This window comes from Cyprinodon variegatus, unplaced genomic scaffold, assembly GCF_000732505.1.
Source record: "Cyprinodon variegatus isolate N-32 unplaced genomic scaffold, C_variegatus-1.0 Scaffold48, whole genome shotgun sequence".
NCBI classification, from domain to species: domain Eukaryota; kingdom Metazoa; phylum Chordata; class Actinopteri; order Cyprinodontiformes; family Cyprinodontidae; genus Cyprinodon; species Cyprinodon variegatus.
This window is the reverse complement of record NW_015150501.1, coordinates 941,194-960,002: the sequence shown is the minus strand read 5'-3', so window position 1 is coordinate 960,002 and position 18,809 is coordinate 941,194. Positions and strand designations below refer to the sequence as shown.

At 37.0% G+C, this 18,809-nt stretch overlaps 1 protein-coding gene across 2 annotated transcripts in view; it reads left to right on the top strand.

Moving 5' to 3' along the window:
- Window positions 1-18,809, top strand: part of ptpn6 (protein tyrosine phosphatase, non-receptor type 6) — a 27,404-nt gene that overhangs the window by 3,153 nt on the left and 5,442 nt on the right. The window contains exons 1-15 of one of the 2 annotated variants that reach the window (XM_015370702.1): window positions 1,183-1,619; window positions 1,989-2,014; window positions 3,064-3,186; window positions 4,046-4,240; window positions 10,024-10,207; window positions 12,450-12,566; window positions 12,726-12,851; window positions 14,955-15,051; window positions 15,148-15,227; window positions 15,322-15,465; window positions 16,479-16,616; window positions 16,721-16,875; window positions 17,907-17,974; window positions 18,062-18,213; window positions 18,443-18,507. In XM_015370702.1, coding sequence (XP_015226188.1) covers window positions 2,007-2,014; window positions 3,064-3,186; window positions 4,046-4,240; window positions 10,024-10,207; window positions 12,450-12,566; window positions 12,726-12,851; window positions 14,955-15,051; window positions 15,148-15,227; window positions 15,322-15,465; window positions 16,479-16,616; window positions 16,721-16,875; window positions 17,907-17,974; window positions 18,062-18,213; window positions 18,443-18,507 — 1,652 coding nt within the window. In that variant the 5' untranslated portion in view covers window positions 1,183-1,619; window positions 1,989-2,006. Of the gene's footprint in view, window positions 1-1,182; window positions 1,620-1,988; window positions 2,015-3,063; window positions 3,187-4,045; window positions 4,241-10,023; window positions 10,208-12,449; window positions 12,567-12,725; window positions 12,852-14,954; window positions 15,052-15,147; window positions 15,228-15,321; window positions 15,466-16,478; window positions 16,617-16,720; window positions 16,876-17,906; window positions 17,975-18,061; window positions 18,214-18,442; window positions 18,508-18,809 lie in introns of those variants that run through there. The other variant, XM_015370701.1, reaches the window with a different exon arrangement.

Sequence of the window (18,809 nt, the reverse complement as noted above, 5' to 3'; positions counted from 1 at the left end):
GTCTCTCTCATGAATAGGCTAAAAGGACTGATTTTGGAGGTTCGGAAAAGTGACTGTTAAAACCACTAAACAGTCACAAAAAACTGGTAGTAGGCTTCATAATATGCAAAACATTTGATTCTGAAATTTTGTGTGGTAATCAGTTATTTCTTAAATATGGTAATTGTATTCCCTTAGTGTGACATCTTTCCCCTAACTGACAGTGTGAACATTATCACAAAGGAACAAGGATGCAAATGCATTCAAACCTCAAAACAGCAACAGTCTTCATGCTTTCCAACAGTTGGATGGTTATAACAGTGAGAGAATTGATTAAACATGACATAATCATGGGAAACATCCTCGTTGTAATCCTGCAGCTGTGAAAGCTGAACCAGTGTAAGTTTTGCATGTGCATGCATTTGCTTAAGTTGTGAACAAGGGAAGAAAAGGCAAACCACCTCTAACTGTTGCAGACAGCGAAGGAGGAATACAATGCAAGCTGCTGGCGTTAACCACGACGACACCTGCAGGGCTGCATGTGTGTTGGTATGTCTGCTTGCTGGGGGCAGGGTGAAACTCCACTGTTATGTGTGAGTGGGAGTTTCTATCTGTGAATATGTGTGTGTGTGTGTGTATATCTATATATATATATATATATATATATATATATATATATATATATATTATTCTGGTTTTCCCTTTCTTTACATTATTATGCTGACACTTTTAAAATGGAAAAACTAGTTTTACATGAATGTAACTGTGTTTCTGCAAATGAAAATAATTTGCAAATTAAGCACAGACTTTCTGTCTGTGAAATGTGTCCTTGCTGTGTAACCAAATGTTTGAAGTGATGCACACATTTTGTATGCAGAGGAAGCAGATCTTTTTCCCTTTTGTAGCTTTCTATATTATTTGCTTTGGGTTGATATTTATCAGCGGATTTAGATTTAGCCTTTATCTATTAACTCATTTTGATTAAATGTTTACCACTTCAAATATTTATGTAGCATAAACACACCCACACAGGCACATTTTACAGAGGGGGGGAAGGTCAGATTCTAAATGAGGAAGTGCTCTGTGACTCTGACCTTTGTGTGTTTTGTGCGTGCATTCATACACACCTGGAAGTAAAGGGCAAACAGCAGTATTGGCAGACAGGTGGGAGGTAGAAGGTAGCTCTGTGTGTGTTATTGTGTGTGTTATTGTGTAGATCCATGCGCTGTGGAAGAGATCTTTTTTTCCCTTTTAATAGTTGTATTTCGGTTCAGCTTGATGGAGTGTTTGGTCGCTGCCGGTGAATGGAGCTGCCTGAGCTGACCTTGCTGTTTGCGCCAAAGTCTGCACAGGAAACTTCAGTGATGGAGCCTAAACTGTTGCTGTTCTCAGATTTGACAAGTTCTTGTTGCGGTTGTCATTAAAAAAAAAGAGTGATAGAGAAGGGGGGGGGCATCTCTATCTGCTGGAGGAATTCCGGCCTGTCAGCTATTTTTGTTCCTGTCTTGCTTTCACTATTTTGTGAAAGGAGACGTAAAAAGGAAGGAAGAGAGCGAACGACACCGAAGGGGGAAGAGACAGACGTATACTTGTGTAAACTCCTTGGCCGAGCAGCAGTTGTTTTCAGGAGCAGCTGAGAAGTAAGTGTTTACCTGCTTTTGGTTGTAATAAGATAAGGAAGGGGCGAAGTGGAGGTAGGAGGAGGTCAGGGTGCAGCAAAGTTTTGAGAATGGGAGGGTTTATTGGTGTTATGAGAATGCGATAGGATGAAGCATGATATAGATGCGATGGTTTTGATAATCGATGGAAAGATGTCTGTGTTGGAGGTCTAGTTACTTTCTGAGAGCAAACGTTCAAAAAGATAGAAAGTCATCAGTAAAAACGTGCACAAGGAGTAAGGAAGTAGCTAAAAATATTTTTATCAGATTAGGGGTTTAAAAAAGAAAATACTTATTTTATTAAAACTAAGTGTTGCATAGGTACAAGTGACTTCTTCTCTGTTGTCTCAGAAAAAGTGAGGAGACGCCATGGTTCGGTGAGTCAAAGCCTCTGCCGGACTATGTACCGCTCAGTTAGTCATCTCTGGTCGTGTCTCTTTGTGTTTGCTTGATATGAACTTCTCTGTTTCCATTCCTCCTTGTCTTGTCTTTCGCCAGCCGTTCACTCATTCTTCTCTGTTCCTCTATCATGTGATTTCTCAAGCCCTGTGTGTTAAAAGATCTGCTTTCGACAAGGTAACGTGTCAGAAAGAAAAAATGCAAAGTTAGATCTTTTATTAGACGTCTATATCGTCAACATTCATGTTCTTTTGTCATCGCCTGTCCCTGCTCTGTTTCTGTTAACATTTATCTGTGTTAGACTGTTAAAATAGTATCTGCAATACTGTTGCTGTCCAGGTGCTTAAATGCAGACGTTTTTATACTTTGCTGTTATAAAGCAGGATAATCTGGCATTTTTACTTGAAAACCATCTTAGAGGGACCAATATCTGCTAAAAATTATCAAATTATTCATCGGAGTGTCAGGGGCTGAGTTTTAAAATGTTACCTAATTCAAATTTAAGAGGGTGATTTGATTCAATTTGGCTAAGAAAAAAAACTTTAAACCAATATTTTGATAAATAGAAGCAATGAGCTGCATTACACTCCGATGTCCACGACCATGGGGTGTGGTTATGAAGTTTAGTGGAATTACCTTTTTTATATCTTTCATATTTTGATTTAGGCAGGGGTAATAAAACAGGCCCATTTTTTTCTACAGTAATCGCCATTTCGTCTAGAGGTGATGCTGGTTTGGATCGTTTATCTAAATAGAGAATAAAGGAGCAAAACATCATCTAAATAAAACAATTTCCGCTTCTAAAATTGTTGATTCCATTTTTAGCTTTGTTTTGCCTTTAAACTGAGCTTAACCTGCCTGTTAGACTCTTGTTTAGTTATCTCTCAGCAGGATCCTGCGGTGAATCTGTACAAATATACCTCTGAGTCTTCTCTGTTTAAAAATTAACACGCCTCTGCTTATCAAATCTTAACTTTTTATACGGTTCATAGTGCATTTGTCTGCATTTATACTGCATGTGATCCAGGTGGTTCCACAGAGACATCTCTGGTCGGGAGGCCGAGGACATCCTGAAGTCTCGGGGCATCCATGGCAGCTTTTTGGCTCGGCCCAGCAAGAAAAATGTTGGTGACTTCTCCCTTTCAGTGAGGTAATAACTGGACTTACTGTCTTCTGCTTACGTTAAATGTTACTAAATATAATACAACTTAAGATTACTGATAAAAATATTCATACGAGGTAATTTTATAATATTTCTACAGTCTGAACATAAACCATTCCGTGGGAATTTCACTACAGATATCTAGAAGGGGAAATAATTACACATAAATCTGATGTTTGCATATCAGACTACAAGAGACACCTTTGCTCTTTAGACCCAAATGATTTTATATCTGAACCTTCTCTGATCGTAAAATCAACCTCTGTTTTAGAGCATGTCTTCTAAGAGGTAAGGCATTAATGTGCCTTCATCAGCTTCAGAGAAGGCATTTCCTCTGTAGGAGTTCTCACACATCAGTTTAATGGAAACCGATTGAGCATTTACATTCATCAACAAAAAGTTATCAAAACTGACGGATTTATGAGGGGATTGTCTCTTGCATTAACTGTTTTTTTTTCTATTGTTCTTTTCGAGAATATTGTTGACGGTTTATTTCCGTTCGCCCGCAATGGTTAAACTGAGTAATTTTATCGAGGAACATCAGCTCAAGTATCCACCATATAGTAATTCATGCAACAGATTGCCTCTCATATAAAACCAAGATTTTTGCATAGTCAAGAGTTTGTAGTTGTTGGCTGGGATTATTCATGAACAGAAGTTTTCTCCAACTGAACTGAATGGAATGGGTAGCTTAGCCTTTTAGACACCCTGGTCATGGTTCATAATGAATTATTGCTCCTCAGATGTTAGCTCATTATTATTAAATGCAAAGAATATGGCAGACTGTTCTCATGAATATAAGTCAAGAAAAACCTTTTGACAGTTTATTCTGTTTAATTTCCTTCAGGGTAAGCGATTCAATCACCCACATTCGCATCCAAAACACTGGAGACTACTACGACCTGTACGGTGGGGAGAAGTTTGCTACCCTATCAGAGCTGGTGGACTACTACACTGCTGAGAATGGCATCCTTCAGGACAAGGATGGGACGATTATCGAGCTCAAGTACCCGGTTAACTGCTCTGACCCCACCACAGAGAGGTCTGTACTCCCTCTCATCTGAACATTTCCTTACATGTTATCCTATATACAGCTAAAACAAGCATCCTCAAGAAATGACACTGATGCAGCCATGCTTTACCATGAGGTGGTTGCATTTATATAGTCCTACATCTGGGATCTAATTTTCCTCATATCATTACTTATAGCCAGTTAATATATACATTTCTTAAATGTTAGAAACTCTTGTAGAAAATAATTTGCTTTGCACGTTATACTCTTAAAATAGTAAAATTTTGTTGTTCATTTATTCTACTTTCGTTGCTCATAACAGTCAGACTTACTTGTTGGTAGATTTTTAGGAGCTTTATTTTTTAACTGTTGAAATTTACCAGAGAACTTTGCCGGGGTAAATACAGAATATTCAGGGTTAATGGCCTGCTAAATTGTTCCAGCAGCAGCAGCAGTGAGTTTTTGTGTATCAGTCCTCTGAACATGGCCTGAACCCTCACTTTCATGTACGATGTGATGACATTTGGTTTGGTGGTGGAGTTAAAAATAACTCTGACCAGTTAGATTTCCTCTTGTCTCGGTCTATGTAACAAGGATGATAAACGTCATTTGTCCATTTATTACGTCTTCAATGAATCTTTTCCTGCGGGGAGAAATTTGAAGAGATTCAAGGTTTCCTAGCATCTTTGTTCATCATAGCATGAGTCAGTAATCTTACACCCAGCTTTTTGAAGCTGCTGAGGTTTTTCTACATCTAGCTCAGTTTGATAGTATAGCTGAAACACAGCTACAGTATGTCTTACTCTGATACAGCAAAATCTCAATGCATAGGACTGTTATAGCCACAATAAAAATTATTTGCTATCCAAATAAAAAGGTGAAACTCGTGGTCTAGATTTTGGATTATACTTTTCTCCTCTCTTCCTCCAAATGAAATGCAAGAGCGGCTTAAAATAAGCAATATAACATTTGTAGCCCATCTGAATACATCTGTGGGTTGTCCCTCTTGAAACACAGTCCATGCCACGTGATTCTCCTCCACTGGCCTTTGTGTCAAAAGTCTTCCATGCATCTTTTTCTACCTCACTTTTTCCTTCAACCCAACTTCCCACATCAGTTCTCTGAAACTAAATATTTCACTACTGAAAATCATTTTATTTGTCTGATGTTGTTCTATGAGAAACAAATGTTCGTTTATTAGCTGTAAACCATAAAACTGAACAGAAATAAGCGCTTAAATATATCACATTTAGACTGTTTTGTCCTCTAAAAAGATTTAAATTGCATCTCAGGAAATAAAACAGAAACTTAATTTTGCAACACGTTGAGAAAGTTTTCTGCTGATACTTGTGTGAAGTTTCATTGTACTGGTCACATTTCTCTGGGGTTATTTTTCACTTAGACCTGATTTTTTTTAGACTTCAGTTGATAGTCCAGTAAGATTCCTTCTCAAAAAACATCATCATTAATACTGAAAGTTTGGTGTGAGGTGATGTTAAACATTTTTTTAGGGATCAGGAGAATCAGAACTGGTTAAAGCAACTTAAGAAACAACAAATCCCATCACAAGAACACTAAGAGTTGGTTAAAAATTTTTAAGAGAAAATATGCACGGCACTAATTTGTGCATTTTGGAAAGCTACTGTATTTCAGTCTGCCTATTTAAGTGTAAGTGATGATTTAGTTTTAAGTGTTCATATTTAATGTCACAAAAATGGTTATTACTTTCTGTGAATGCTGCAGCATAATATATTTCTCAATATTAATTTGGAATAAAAGCAACTATACTAGAAAATTGCCTTCTGAAAGAAACATTGGGATATTTCTATTGGCTTTTTTTATGCAAGCTAAGCAAAGTAAATATAAGGGATTGTGAAAAATAGATTAAAAAACACACACTACTTAAAATCCAGGAATTTTAAATAAAGTATTCAATTTATAAAGTTTGTTTTCATTTATGAGGTGAAATGTTTAGTAAAATCATCATGACTCAAAAAAGCATGTCTAATGTGTAAAACAAGGTAAAAAAAAAAACGTATTCATAATAGAATGAAGTATCAATAAAACTTTAGAAAAAAAAAAACATATTTGACATAGAAATTTTAAATTGCGGGTCTCCAAACAGTTTATTTGCAATAGTTGTGTTTTAATGCAAACAACAAAAATACATGATACCACTGTAAAACCTGGATGAAGTCTCTTGTATTCTGTCTTTGGAGACATTTAAGGGAGATAACTTTTAACCTTAAAAGCACAAAAATAAAAATAGGCCTCCTTCAACGGATGAAGCTATTTGCACCTGCATTACTTGTGTCAGTAATTTAATCAGCAGTGTTCAAAAGGATGTTAAATTGAACTAATTAAAACGTATACTTCTCGCAAGTCACAACGTATAAATTCAGCTCCTTAGCTGTTGCTAAATATAGTCTTTAGATGATGCAGATCATCTGTTTGCATGCATGTTATATAATTCAGCAGTAGCTCCACAGTAAAAAAAATGATTTGGATTCCTTCTAAATTAAAAATCTTAATTAATATTTTTGTTTTTATGCTTATGTTGCTCATGGCGTTGCAGCTTGAAGTGTGGATTTTCCTCCAAGTTGAAAAAATTAAGCTTCTCTGCACGCTAATAAAGTGATGACCTGCAGAGCTTTGTCCACCGCAGCTCTGCACCAAAGACAGAATTTTCTGCTACATTTTGTCAGGCTGAACCTCAAGTTGGTAGCTGTACCCTTTAACCCCCCCCCCATCCTTCTCTCTCTCTCTCTCTCTGTGACAGTTGTTTAACTTCCCTTTTGTTTCTGCGGTTGGAAACTTTAAGTTTTGACACTTTTGAAAGCAATGGCCAGACCCTGCTTGCTTGCCTTCCTCTATTGCACACTCCATCTTGTTCTTGGTTACTTTTTATCTTCCTCATCAAGCACAGACACCGTTTCAGCACAGTGTGACTGCATGCATCTCATCTGGTTGCCTCGTTATGCACTTGTCCTGCTATCAGTTCCTAGAAAAAGTTGCTACCTGATTGAGAAAGATTTAACTTTGTCCACTAACATGAAAGATCTTTATCAAGCTAGTTCGCAGCTTTTGCAAAATGCTACAAAAACCCTTTTTTTCCTTTAGTATTGCATGCCCTTCACTTCATCTGAAAGGATTTTTCAATCCAAGGCTTGCACATAATTAATTAAAAAACAAGAAGCAGCTTAATTTACTGCAAAAGGTAGAAAAGGGGTGTGGTATTAGTGGATGTAACACATCGAATGGGGGTAGGCTATAAATACTCTGTCCTGTTCAGCCACGAAATCTGTCATCAGAAATTTTCCGACCGCAACGCAGGAAGTTTAGAAAAAGAAAACGAGAACTGTGCCTAAAATTAAGTCAGACTTAAGCTGCATTTGTAAGTTAACGTACAAATAAGTACGCAGCACAGCAGTGGACAAAAATAAATCCAATCTGGTTATAGCACCGCCACCTGCATTTTTTTTATTTAGTTTGGATTTCCTTTTATAAATTAATTCATGAACGCATTAGATTTACAGTGCTGCAGCTGTCGCTTCCCTGATCTCATAATGCAATGAGCCACATCGCTGCAGAGCCTTAAAAGGACCGATTGCTGACCCTTGACTGTATCACACTACAGTCAGTGTCTACTGCTTGTCACCCTGTACCAAGTTTGTGGGAGTCCAGGAGAATGTCAACTTGGTTTCTTAGTTGGCAAGTTCAGGGGGGAAAAAAATCCAAAACCTTTTCTTCCAGAAAGTATGCAGAATAAAAATATGTGGAAGAGTCAGAGCGTGCATTAGATTTATATGTCCATGGAGAAGCTTAACCTTCCCCCCCAAAAAATTGGTCTGCATTCTGCATCTCCTGTCCGAAAACAAACGGGGGAAAAAAAAAAATCACTTTTACTGTTGAAGTTGTGAGATATTATACAACACTCTATATCAGTGCTAGCTTTACCCTGCCTGCAAATTAAAATCTACAAACATGAAGTTATCTTTTCTCATGTTATGCTTCAGTAAACCATTTATCAGTTTTAGGGTTTTTGTAAATTAATGACTAACTAATGTAACATTTTTTTTTATTTCTAAAATTACTCAAATCTAACCCCAAGTGCATAAAACAACAAGCTGCAGATTGGCATTACTATACAGACATGTAGCTGGAATAAAATACACTAACGTATCCATGTACAGCATGCATAAAAGGTCAAAATTAAATGGGGGCTTACTTTTCTTTTTTTTACCATGGTGGAGGATTTATTACATTACTAAATAAGAAATTAGCCAAGTCCTCTTGTTTATTAAATGAGCCAGAAAGATGTTAAAGTCAATTTCTTTTGAAATAAAGAAAAAAAATCTTATTAGAGACATTATTACTTTCCTCATGACAGTTAAATCATATTATTGATTATATTACTAGTTACTATCATTTGAAATGTTAAATCATATTTAAATATTTAAGAAAAAATGTTTAACAGAACATTAGACAGATTTTTAAAACTTGCATTTTCACCAACGGTTCAACGCTATTGGATATTCATTTTGACTATATGCAATTTACCTGACAAAAGGAATTTTATCTTAATTATTTGTTTTCTGTTGTGTGCTGTCCTGGCATTGTAAGCTGGTTGCTAGCCTGGGCAGTTTTGCTCTACACAAAAGAATAACTTGTTTTAATCTAAAAAAGTGACCAACATGTTTGAAAAGTGAACTCTTCGTGTATAAAAGCTCATAAAGCTGAAGGGATATAGCGGGAAATGGACCACAACTTAGAATTATTAGGAAGCGAAGGACCCAAATAAGGCAGACAAAGTGCAGACAAAGACAAAGTGCAGGGGGTTTGTCATGCAGAAGTTCGGACCTGAGCACTCAAATACAGCATCTGTTCTCCGATCATGTTTGAAAGCTTATCTCTGTGTAGACTTTTGGTGCAACGGAGGAAATTGTTGACACTGCTGAAGAAATATGTTTAGCAGAGCAGAATTTTAGGTGATCTTTTCATTGGGGTTATATTTGATTCATGATTTTTCATCAGTGATTTCTTTTGAAGATCAGAGAGGCTGAGTGCATAAATGTCATTGTGTGTCATTGAGCTGCTTTCGTATTATAGGGCATCTCAGAGGAAAATGAATGTAGGCTATTAGCTGAAAGGACAGAGGACGATGGAAAAAAAGTTTTGAGCCTCTGAAATGGAAAATATTTTTAAGCAACTTTAAATGAGGTCAGGACTCCGCAGGCTGTTGTAACGTTTTGCTGCATGAATTTTGGCTGGTTGTGTGAGTGTTAATAAATGTTGAATGTTTAGGTAAACCTTAAATATCACAAGTCGATCAGCATGTTAGGATAGTTTTTTTGAAGGAGACATTTCTTTCAGATTTTTTATTTTTTTTATGATCAGTGCATCATTGTACAAAGAACTAGATATTATCATGTATTTTAGGTTGTGCATGTGCCGTTTTCATCATTATTCTACTTTATCTTGCTGTCACATGAAGATCTTAGATAAAATCTTAGGCAACCCGGTCCTATTATGACTTATTGAGAGTCCGTTTGTTGATATTTCCCGTTTTACATGAATAAAGTTCTCTTATTCCACTTAAACTGCTTATAAGTCAATTTATACATTGAAAGTTTGTGCTTAGTTCCAGTCTTTTTTTGTCTGTTAAATTTGCCTCCTGTAAACATGAGTTTTTAAAATTGTTTAATGATGAAAGCCACAAGTTTTCATCATGAAACTGTAGGGAGTTGCAGTCGTTGGCTCAGAGCCTTTCTAAATGAATCCTCATTGTGCTTCTCTGTCTCCCTCCCCTTTAGGTGGTACCACGGTCACCTTTCTGGCCCAAATGCAGAAAAGCTGCTCAGCAACAAGGGCGAGCCGGGGACCTTTCTGGTCAGGGAGTCGCTGTCCAAACCTGGGGACTTTGTCCTCTCTGTTTTGACAGATGAAATAAACAAAAATGGAGTAAAGAGGGTCTCCCACATCAAGATAATGTGCCAGGTGGGGCTTTGTTAATCTTTTTAGATATATCTTTTTTAATAAAGAGAAATAGGAGGTCTCTAATCAGGCTGAAATCGTGTAACAGCGCTGTGGGTTATTCCCAAAGTTGTGCAGTGAAGTTTAAAATAAAGTCTCATTTCCCTGTATTATGCAATAACAGAGTTTTTCTAAAGTGTCACTGTCAGGTGCTCGCCATCTGTTTTCTGTGGGTCCTAAAGCATTTAAAAATAATTTATTTTTAAAGGTACAAGGAATATGAAGCAGTTTCCTAGTTTCATAAGGCGATGAAGTTTCTCTAAGCAGCTTTTTACCTTCTAGCCTGTGAGGAGGAGTCTGTGGCTAAAGCTCTTTCCTTACTTGCTCAGTAATCATGGTTATTGCATATTTATTTTTAGCTCAATGAATGCACTATTCAGCCATTATTTAAATGCACTGCATTGTTCCTCTGGTGGAAAAGATCTTTTAAGGCTCTTAAAGGTCTTTCTTGTAATAAGCTTTTAGCTCAGATGTAGTTTACCCGTTGCACTGTGCTCTAATCCTCTAGGTTTGCTTCTTTTAAAGGAAACACATGAGCACAAACATGTTACCAGTCATTAACAAAATAAATATTTACACGTCTAACTCTTCACCATTTTTTCATCCAGCAAACACAAAATGTAGTGTGTTTTATTTGGATTTTCTATGATAGAGCGACTCAAAGTAGAGCATAATCTTGACCTGGAAAAAAACCAAAACAATGTTTACGTGGCTTTTAACAAATAAAAATCTGGTAAGTTTGGTTTGCGTTTTTACTCAGCTCACTCCAACACAATCCTTAGCTGCCTCTGGCAGGTTTTCTTCCAGACCTGTCCTGTTTTAAACTCAGAGCATTTTACCTTGAACTTAGACCATCTGAAGAAAAGCGTCACCACAGCCCAATGCTGCCACCGCTATGTTGCAGCATGTGATAAGCCATGTCATTTTTTTGTTTGTATTTCAGACAGCAACTTGCGTGTCAGTTAATAAGAAACACTTTAACCTCTACTTAAACACGTTTTCTGTGTTCTCTCCATGGCCTATGGCAAACTGAAAATCAGATCTCCTATGGCTTTTTTTTTTGTTCTACATCTTCCTAAAATCACTCAAATCTGAGAAGTAGTTGGAATAAAGTACACTAATGTATCCATGTATAACATGCATAAATGTTACAAATTTAATCAGGGCATACTTAACTTTTTTACCATGATGGAGGATTTATTACATTACTTAATAAAAAAATTAGCCAACTCCTGTTTTTTTTTTATTAGATGAGCCAGAAAGATGGTAAATTCAATTTCTTTTGAAATATAGAAAAATTCTTAGTAGAGACATCACTGTTTTAAATCGGTTAAATCATATTATTGATTATGGTATATTACTACTTTTTTTTAAAATGTTGAATTATATTTAAATATTAGAGAAAAAATGTTTAACAGAACATTAGACAGATTTTTACAACTTGCATTTTCCCCAACATATCACGGCTATAGGATATTTATTTTGATTGTTTGCAATTTAAAGACTTTCCTGAAAAAATGAATCTTATTTATCTTATATGTGCTGTCCTGGCATTAAAAACTGGTTGCTTTGCTCCACACAAAAGAATAACTTGTTTTTTAATCTAAAAAGTGACCAACATTTTTAAAAAGGGAACTGACCAGCTTTTCTCTTCCTGCCTACTTCTTAATGCCTCTCCATCCCAGTCTGTCAGTTTTGGTGGGCGGCCATGTCGTCATAGGTTTGCTGCTCATTTTAGACGTTAGGCCAGTAAATGCCCTTACAGAACAGCTGTGTTTATAATGCAATTTTTTTTTATCGGTGTACTGAAATGTAGCTGACTTCCAAAAGGGATTTACTGCACGTGATTTTAATTCAGAGGCTCCATGGTAGAGGGGGTTTGCAAGCAACTCTTGAGAAATATTGAACTGAAAGCAATGAATTTTCTCCACTCTCCACTACTTCTCCACTATTTTTTTCCCTCTATGACATAAAATATCCATTAAGTCCAACAAAGTTTGTTGTAATTAAAAACAAAAAAAGGAAAAGGAAGAAATCAAAGTTTTTGACCTATAGATTGACAATAACCCATTATATAGTTTATTTAATTGATATTCTTTAAGTTGTTTATTGTATCATTTTTATATTCATCTTTGATGTTTTTTTCTTTAATGTCTGATCAAGTAGATTAGATGTGACATGTCAAGTGTTGTTGCTTGTTTTGCAGAATGATCGGTACACAATTGGAGGCTCAGATTTGTTTGACACGCTGACTGATCTGGTGGACCACTACAAGCGTAAAGGCATTGAGGAGATCTCTGGAACCTGGGTTCATCTCAAACAGGTCTGGTTCACTATTTAAAATGCACTGATCTGTGCAACTCAGCTCTGTGTGATGAGTTTAAAATTAACTTTCACATTTGCGTTCTGACTTTTCAGAGCTATGCTATTATGCTCTCATCAGCATTTGTTTGATCATGTCTCCTTTTTCATCTTTCTGCAGCCGTATTTCTCCACCAGGGTGAACGCAGCAGACATCGACAGCAGAGTAAGGCAGCTGGACATCACGGACAAGCCGCCTCAGGGCGAAGGGGAAAAAAGCAAGGCCGGATTTTGGGAAGAATTTGACGTAAGATTTAATCTTTAGTCACATTTATTTCAATGCTTAGGGTGCTTTGATTTTAACAGTTGAAAGAAAAATGCATATCTTTCACACCTTTAGAAGCTTAAAAACCTTTAAACCAGTAATTGATGTTCTGAATTAACTGCATGGGTTAAGTAAATGAGAGCTCTGTTTCCCCAAACAGTTAAAGGAAATGAACTTACTGCTGAATATTAAATGTTCATATTCTGACCAGTTGCAAATCCTAAACCTAATTCAGCAAGTGAAGCAGAAATTGTCAGTAAAACAAAGAAAACTCACGGTTGGGAAACTAGAATAAGGATGTTTGGGCTTACCAGCAACCACAACTCATTAGAATATTTATTAGTGATATTTCACAATGATCGTGTGGTTAGAATTTAAACGCAATAGTTGAATAACATTTCATTTTGAATAGTTGGTTTAAATTAATAACAATAAATGCAAAGTTTATCTTGTGACTTAAATATATATATTTGAGATAGTACGGGGTTTCTCTGATTTGCCCATACTTTGCTTTACGACTTTTTTGAAGATGTGATTGCTGTTTAATCACTAAGACCACCTCTACATGTAATAGTTGACCAAACAGCTTGCCTTTAAATTTTATCTTTTTCGTACCCTTATTTTTAGTAGCCTGTCACAAACACCCAGAGATTGCTGCTGTTACCTTTGGGGCCAAAATGGAACAGTTTCTCCCAGAACTGTGATTATAACCAAATGAACAGTTGCTGCATGAGTTCAGGTCTTGTTCAGATCCTGTGTCGACAGTTTACAGAATTTTTTCAAGTTTCCTAAGATCCACTCTTTCAGGTTTTGTTTGCCTGCGACAGGGGATTGAGCTTCACACTTCTTCTTTTGTCTTTTCTTGTTAAATTTCCTCTTTTTTTAACACTGCACTCCATGCTGAAGTATTTTTTCTGCAGCATTTCAAGACAAATGTCAGAGAACTAAAAGGGCCTAGGACTATTTTACCTTTTCAGACAAACACCAAAGCTGGACTGAGAGATTTGAGCAGAAATATAAAACATAATTAGACCACAAAAGCTGATTTGGGTTTAATTTGTTTGCATTTTGTGAGACACCGCTTAATGGACAAGTCAAAGTTCTGTCAACATTCCCCCTTTATATTTGAACAATTTGCTTCACGTTTGTCATGAACCTGCTTTTGTGTCTAAAACTGTCTGTTTGGTGCCCTCCTCATGTTTAACAGATGTACTGCTTCTGATTTGGGATCAGTATTGGTTTTGGCTTCAAAGATATTGTTACATCACCCAGAAAAAACTTACATGAATAGCTTTTCTGCTGCGGGCGATTAAAGCAGCTTATTTTTACATGCTTTCATAGCAAGTTGGAGTGAGTCTTGATACAAACTGTAGTTTTTAACAAACAGATTTTTCGGTGGCATCACTAATTTTTTTAACCAACCTAACCTCCTAACTTTTACTGAAACATATATTGAAGTAGCTGCCGGTTAATAATCACAGAGTGCTGTGTCTCTCTTTCTCCACGTAGTTACTCTCTACGCAGTGAAATGCGAACCCAAATAATATTATGTCCCAAAGCGACAGATCCGACGATATTTCACCAAGAGGTGGGACTCGAGAGCAGCGGGAGAGCCAACCCAGTTACTGTTGGCTAAAGTAAATCAGCGGAAAGGGGGAAAAAAATTGGAAATTATTGGTGGGGACTGTCCCCTCCATGCCCAAAGTTGGTGGGGACATGTCCACACCAGTCCTGCAGAAAGTTACGCCAGTGACCTATTGTGACTCAAGGGTCTACTATTGCTTATTATGTGCTAAACCTAACCCCACATGATCCATACCTAAACCTAATGTCACAAAACTACCCAAATATAATGAAGTCTATGGTAAAAAGCATGAAATCCCCCCTTACCATTTTTTTTAGTTCTTTCTATCTAGAATATGATACATATGTATTGCTTTTTGTTCTGTTAAGGAAATTAAGATTAAATTCTTAGTGTTATTTTTATTTTATTTTTTTTGTTATGATTATGCAACCTAATGATTAGGTAATATAATTCGATATTCATTCCAGTTTTGTGACTCAAATATCTTCCTCTGATTGCAGACTCTTCAGAAGCAGGAGGCAAAGGTGAAAAAGAGCAGAGAAGAAGGCCAAAGACCCGAAAATAAGAGCAAAAACAGATACAAGAACATTCTGCCATGTGAGTTTGATTGTGCCATTAAAGCCCACACTTTCTGCTTCAAACTGTCACCAAATACACCGTTTCCTCACTCCATCTCTTGTTTTCTCTTTAAAGTTAATGACACCAGAGTCCTCCTTAAGAACGCTGATCCCAATGTGGTCGGCTCAGATTACATAAATGCCAACTATGTGAAAGTAAGTCCAGAAAAGACCTGAGCCTTGTAGCAGGACTGACAGCACAATGCATGTTGATTTGTTTGTGCACTGATTCTCTAATGCTTCTTTACAGAACAAACTCTGGGAGAAAGAAAATAAAATGTACATCGCCACTCAGGGTTGCCTAGCAACAACTGTGAATGATTTCTGGCAAATGGTGTGGCAGGAGGAGACGCGTGTGATCGTAATGACGACAAGAGAGGTTGAAAAGGGCCGGGTAGGTGTCCAGACATCAACCAGTATTCAAGCACATCACCCATAATAATAATTAAAAAAAAACTTAATTGTGTTTTAGGCTTTTGTAATTAACTTTAAGACTACTTGAAAATTCCAGGTTCCATGGTCAGACTATTCTTTTAAAGAGAATCGGCAGTGCAGCGCTCTGAAGAATTATAAGAAGCCCCTTTACCCTGTATCCCAAAATAAAATCAGTTTTCAAGAGCCATACTGTTATTAAACAGAGAATCCATGTTGGAAATTAGATCTTAGTATAAATAAGATTATTGTGAGAAGGCCTCAGAGGTTTATATAACTTTTGGAAGAAAGCAGCACTGTTAAAATAGTGCATAGGAAGCCCTGCTTTCAGCTTCAGGCGCACAGCAAACATGTCGAAGAACATGCTCTGCTCTGAAGAAGCTGACATTTATTGTTTTAGTCCCTACGTGCAAAATGTCTCAAACAAACCCAATGTTGATCTCAATGCACCAGAGTAAAGTGGTGCATTAGATTTAATCTCTTAATTGATCCACTTTAGTGAAACAACTTGGATTTGAAGAGTTCTTAAGTTCTCTTCATTCATAGTGGCAGTAGCTTCATGCTTGGGAATGTTAAGGGATGGAGAAGTTGATCAGAGTTGATAGAAAAATGGATGGGTCTAAAAGCTACGGTAGTCGTGGAGGTGGGGCACAAGATGAGTGAGAAAGTTTACGACTCTAATGTCGAAGTTAATGGTGAGTGTTTTATCAAGCTGGAAATATGTAGACATGAAGAATCAGAGTTGGTTGTTGCATAAAAGCCCAACAGCATAAACTGAAGTTTGTGGTTTCTATGTGACCAAGAAGTTCTACAATGGTTAATCATTTTTCAATCCATGAGTAAAACGCAGGAATATCCTAAAGTATGAAAAGTTCTGTCAAGAGATTCAAGGATGACTGTGTGCTCCAAATATGCAGGACAAAGCAAAAAAAGAAACAACAACACTGAAAACTGAACTTTTTTATTGATCTGCAGAATAAATGTGTGCCGTACTGGCCTGATCCTCAAAGGCAGGATTCCCAGGATTATGGTGATTACAAAGTTTTCTTTGAAGATGAGAGGCAAGCTACAGATTACAAAGTCAGAGTTTTGAAGATTGCTCCTGTGGACCAGGTAATGTTCAAACCTCTGACATTGCCATTGATTACCTTTATGCACATTAATATGAACAAATTTGTTTTTAATATTCTGAGTCCCTTTTTTTTTTTAATCCTCAGCCCAAACTTTCCCGTGAAATTTGGCACTATCAGTACCTCAGCTGGCCTGACCACGGCGTCCCTGAGGAGCCAGGCGGAGTCCTCAGCTTCCTCACACAAGTCAATGCTAAACAGGCTGAATACCCTGATGCTGGTCCCATGATCATCCATTGCAGGTAAACCCTGAACTAGAATGGTGCTATGCATGGCGTCATGGTGTGTTTGCTGTTTCAAAGCGCATGCTTCATAATCCTGTATTAAATGGTAATACTTGATGACTGCAGCTTTAACTCTTGAGGTTAGTTTTCTGTGGAATTTAAGGCCTCGTTTATTACTCATTTCACAAAAACAGAACAAAATGTTTATTAAAAATATTAATTGAAAAAGGGGCTCCAAAGTATGAGGGAAAAAATACCCAATATTGCTTAAAGTTTAGTTATATCAAAGAACATAAAAAGTTGGTTGCATCTTTCTGCTGTGTGTTCATATCAAACATATACACCAGTTAATGTGTATTTTATCCTGCTATAAAAAGTATTTCCATAGTAGCATTTAAACAGACTGTTAACTATAGTAAAAATTTCAATAAACTGTGAATCACTATATTTAAAATCATGTTGTTATTATTAACAAAGCTATTAAAAACAATACTCTTACGCCGTTTTATTTAAAAAAAGATGTGATAATGACTTTTTATTCTTGTCAGCATGTTCTCGCAGAACTAACATTACTTAACCTCCATATTAACACAGTGTGAAATGGAATATTTTCTGTTTCAACTTTAATGTTATTTATAAGTGACTTCTTATCAGCAACTGATATATCACATATCCCTAAAACTGTTTATTGGTATTAAATGTTAGGCTTTTCACAGGTTTTCCATGCAACCTTGAAAACAAGAATGTATTAACACCTGTCTCCATATTTAAAGCTTGAAATGTCGACTATAAGGTCACCATGAAATTGTTTCCTATATGCTTTACAAATGGGCTAAAAATGAGGCCTCTGGAGAGTTGGATGAAACTAAATCCAACATGTATTCCAGTTTGGTTTTGGTTTTCATAGCCTGTATTCGAGCTCATTAAGGTATTATTTAAATGCTGATATTTGCGACATCAAAAGGTCATTCGACATGTTATCAGACTGGTGTTTGCTGGCTTTTCAGCTCCGTCCATGTTTCATCGTTTTCTCCTGTCAATGTTTGCAGTGCTGGAATCGGTCGGACGGGTACCATCGTTGTGATTGATATGATCCTGGATACCATTGATCGTCTAGGTAAAAAAAGAAACTGAATCATTTTGTCTTTACAGATTTTTTTTTATTCTAACTTCCTTCCTGGTTAACTTCTTGGCCTCACTGCAGGTCTAGACTGTGATATAGACATCCCAAAATACATACAGATGGTGCGGGAGCAGCGTTCTGGTATGGTCCAGACCGAGGCCCAGTATAAATTCATCTACCTGGCCATTTCCGAGTATATACAGACCACTAAAGTCAAGGACAGTGCCTCAAAGGTGAGAAAACTGAACCCCTCCATTCTTTGTGTTTTTATATAATATAAAAGCAGAGTTGGCTGGTTCAATGCCAGCAGAGTGTGACACAATCAGAGCAACTTGTTAAAGCTGAACATTGACCCACTGAGATGACACAATCTACCAGAAAGTCTTTGAACTTAAAGCACAGCCTCTCTGACCAATTCTGTGACAGACATGTGTGAAACACCACTGTTTGTTTGTTCCTCAGGAAACTGAGACCGAGTATGGAAATCTGCAGCTCAAACACCAGCCAGCCAGCAGGAAGGTGTCAAAGTGAGTGAAGCAAATGGCTTTAAGACATTCACGTCAGTTCTCTAAATGTCACACTGCTGCCCTATCTTCTTTTAGATACATGACTGAGTGTGTTTAGACTGAGGCTTGTAGCTTTAAGGTTGAGCTGAGCTGCAAACCGAGGAGGAGGAGGGTAAACCTGCTGCAGCTGGACTTTGATATGGTCTTTTTTTCTTTTAGGAATCAACATGCAGCAGATTTCCCTGCCAGAAATAGTGTTTGCAATCCAATCTGCATAAGATAATAGGGAGTGGCAGCCTAGTTTAGGGAGTGGCAGCCTAGTT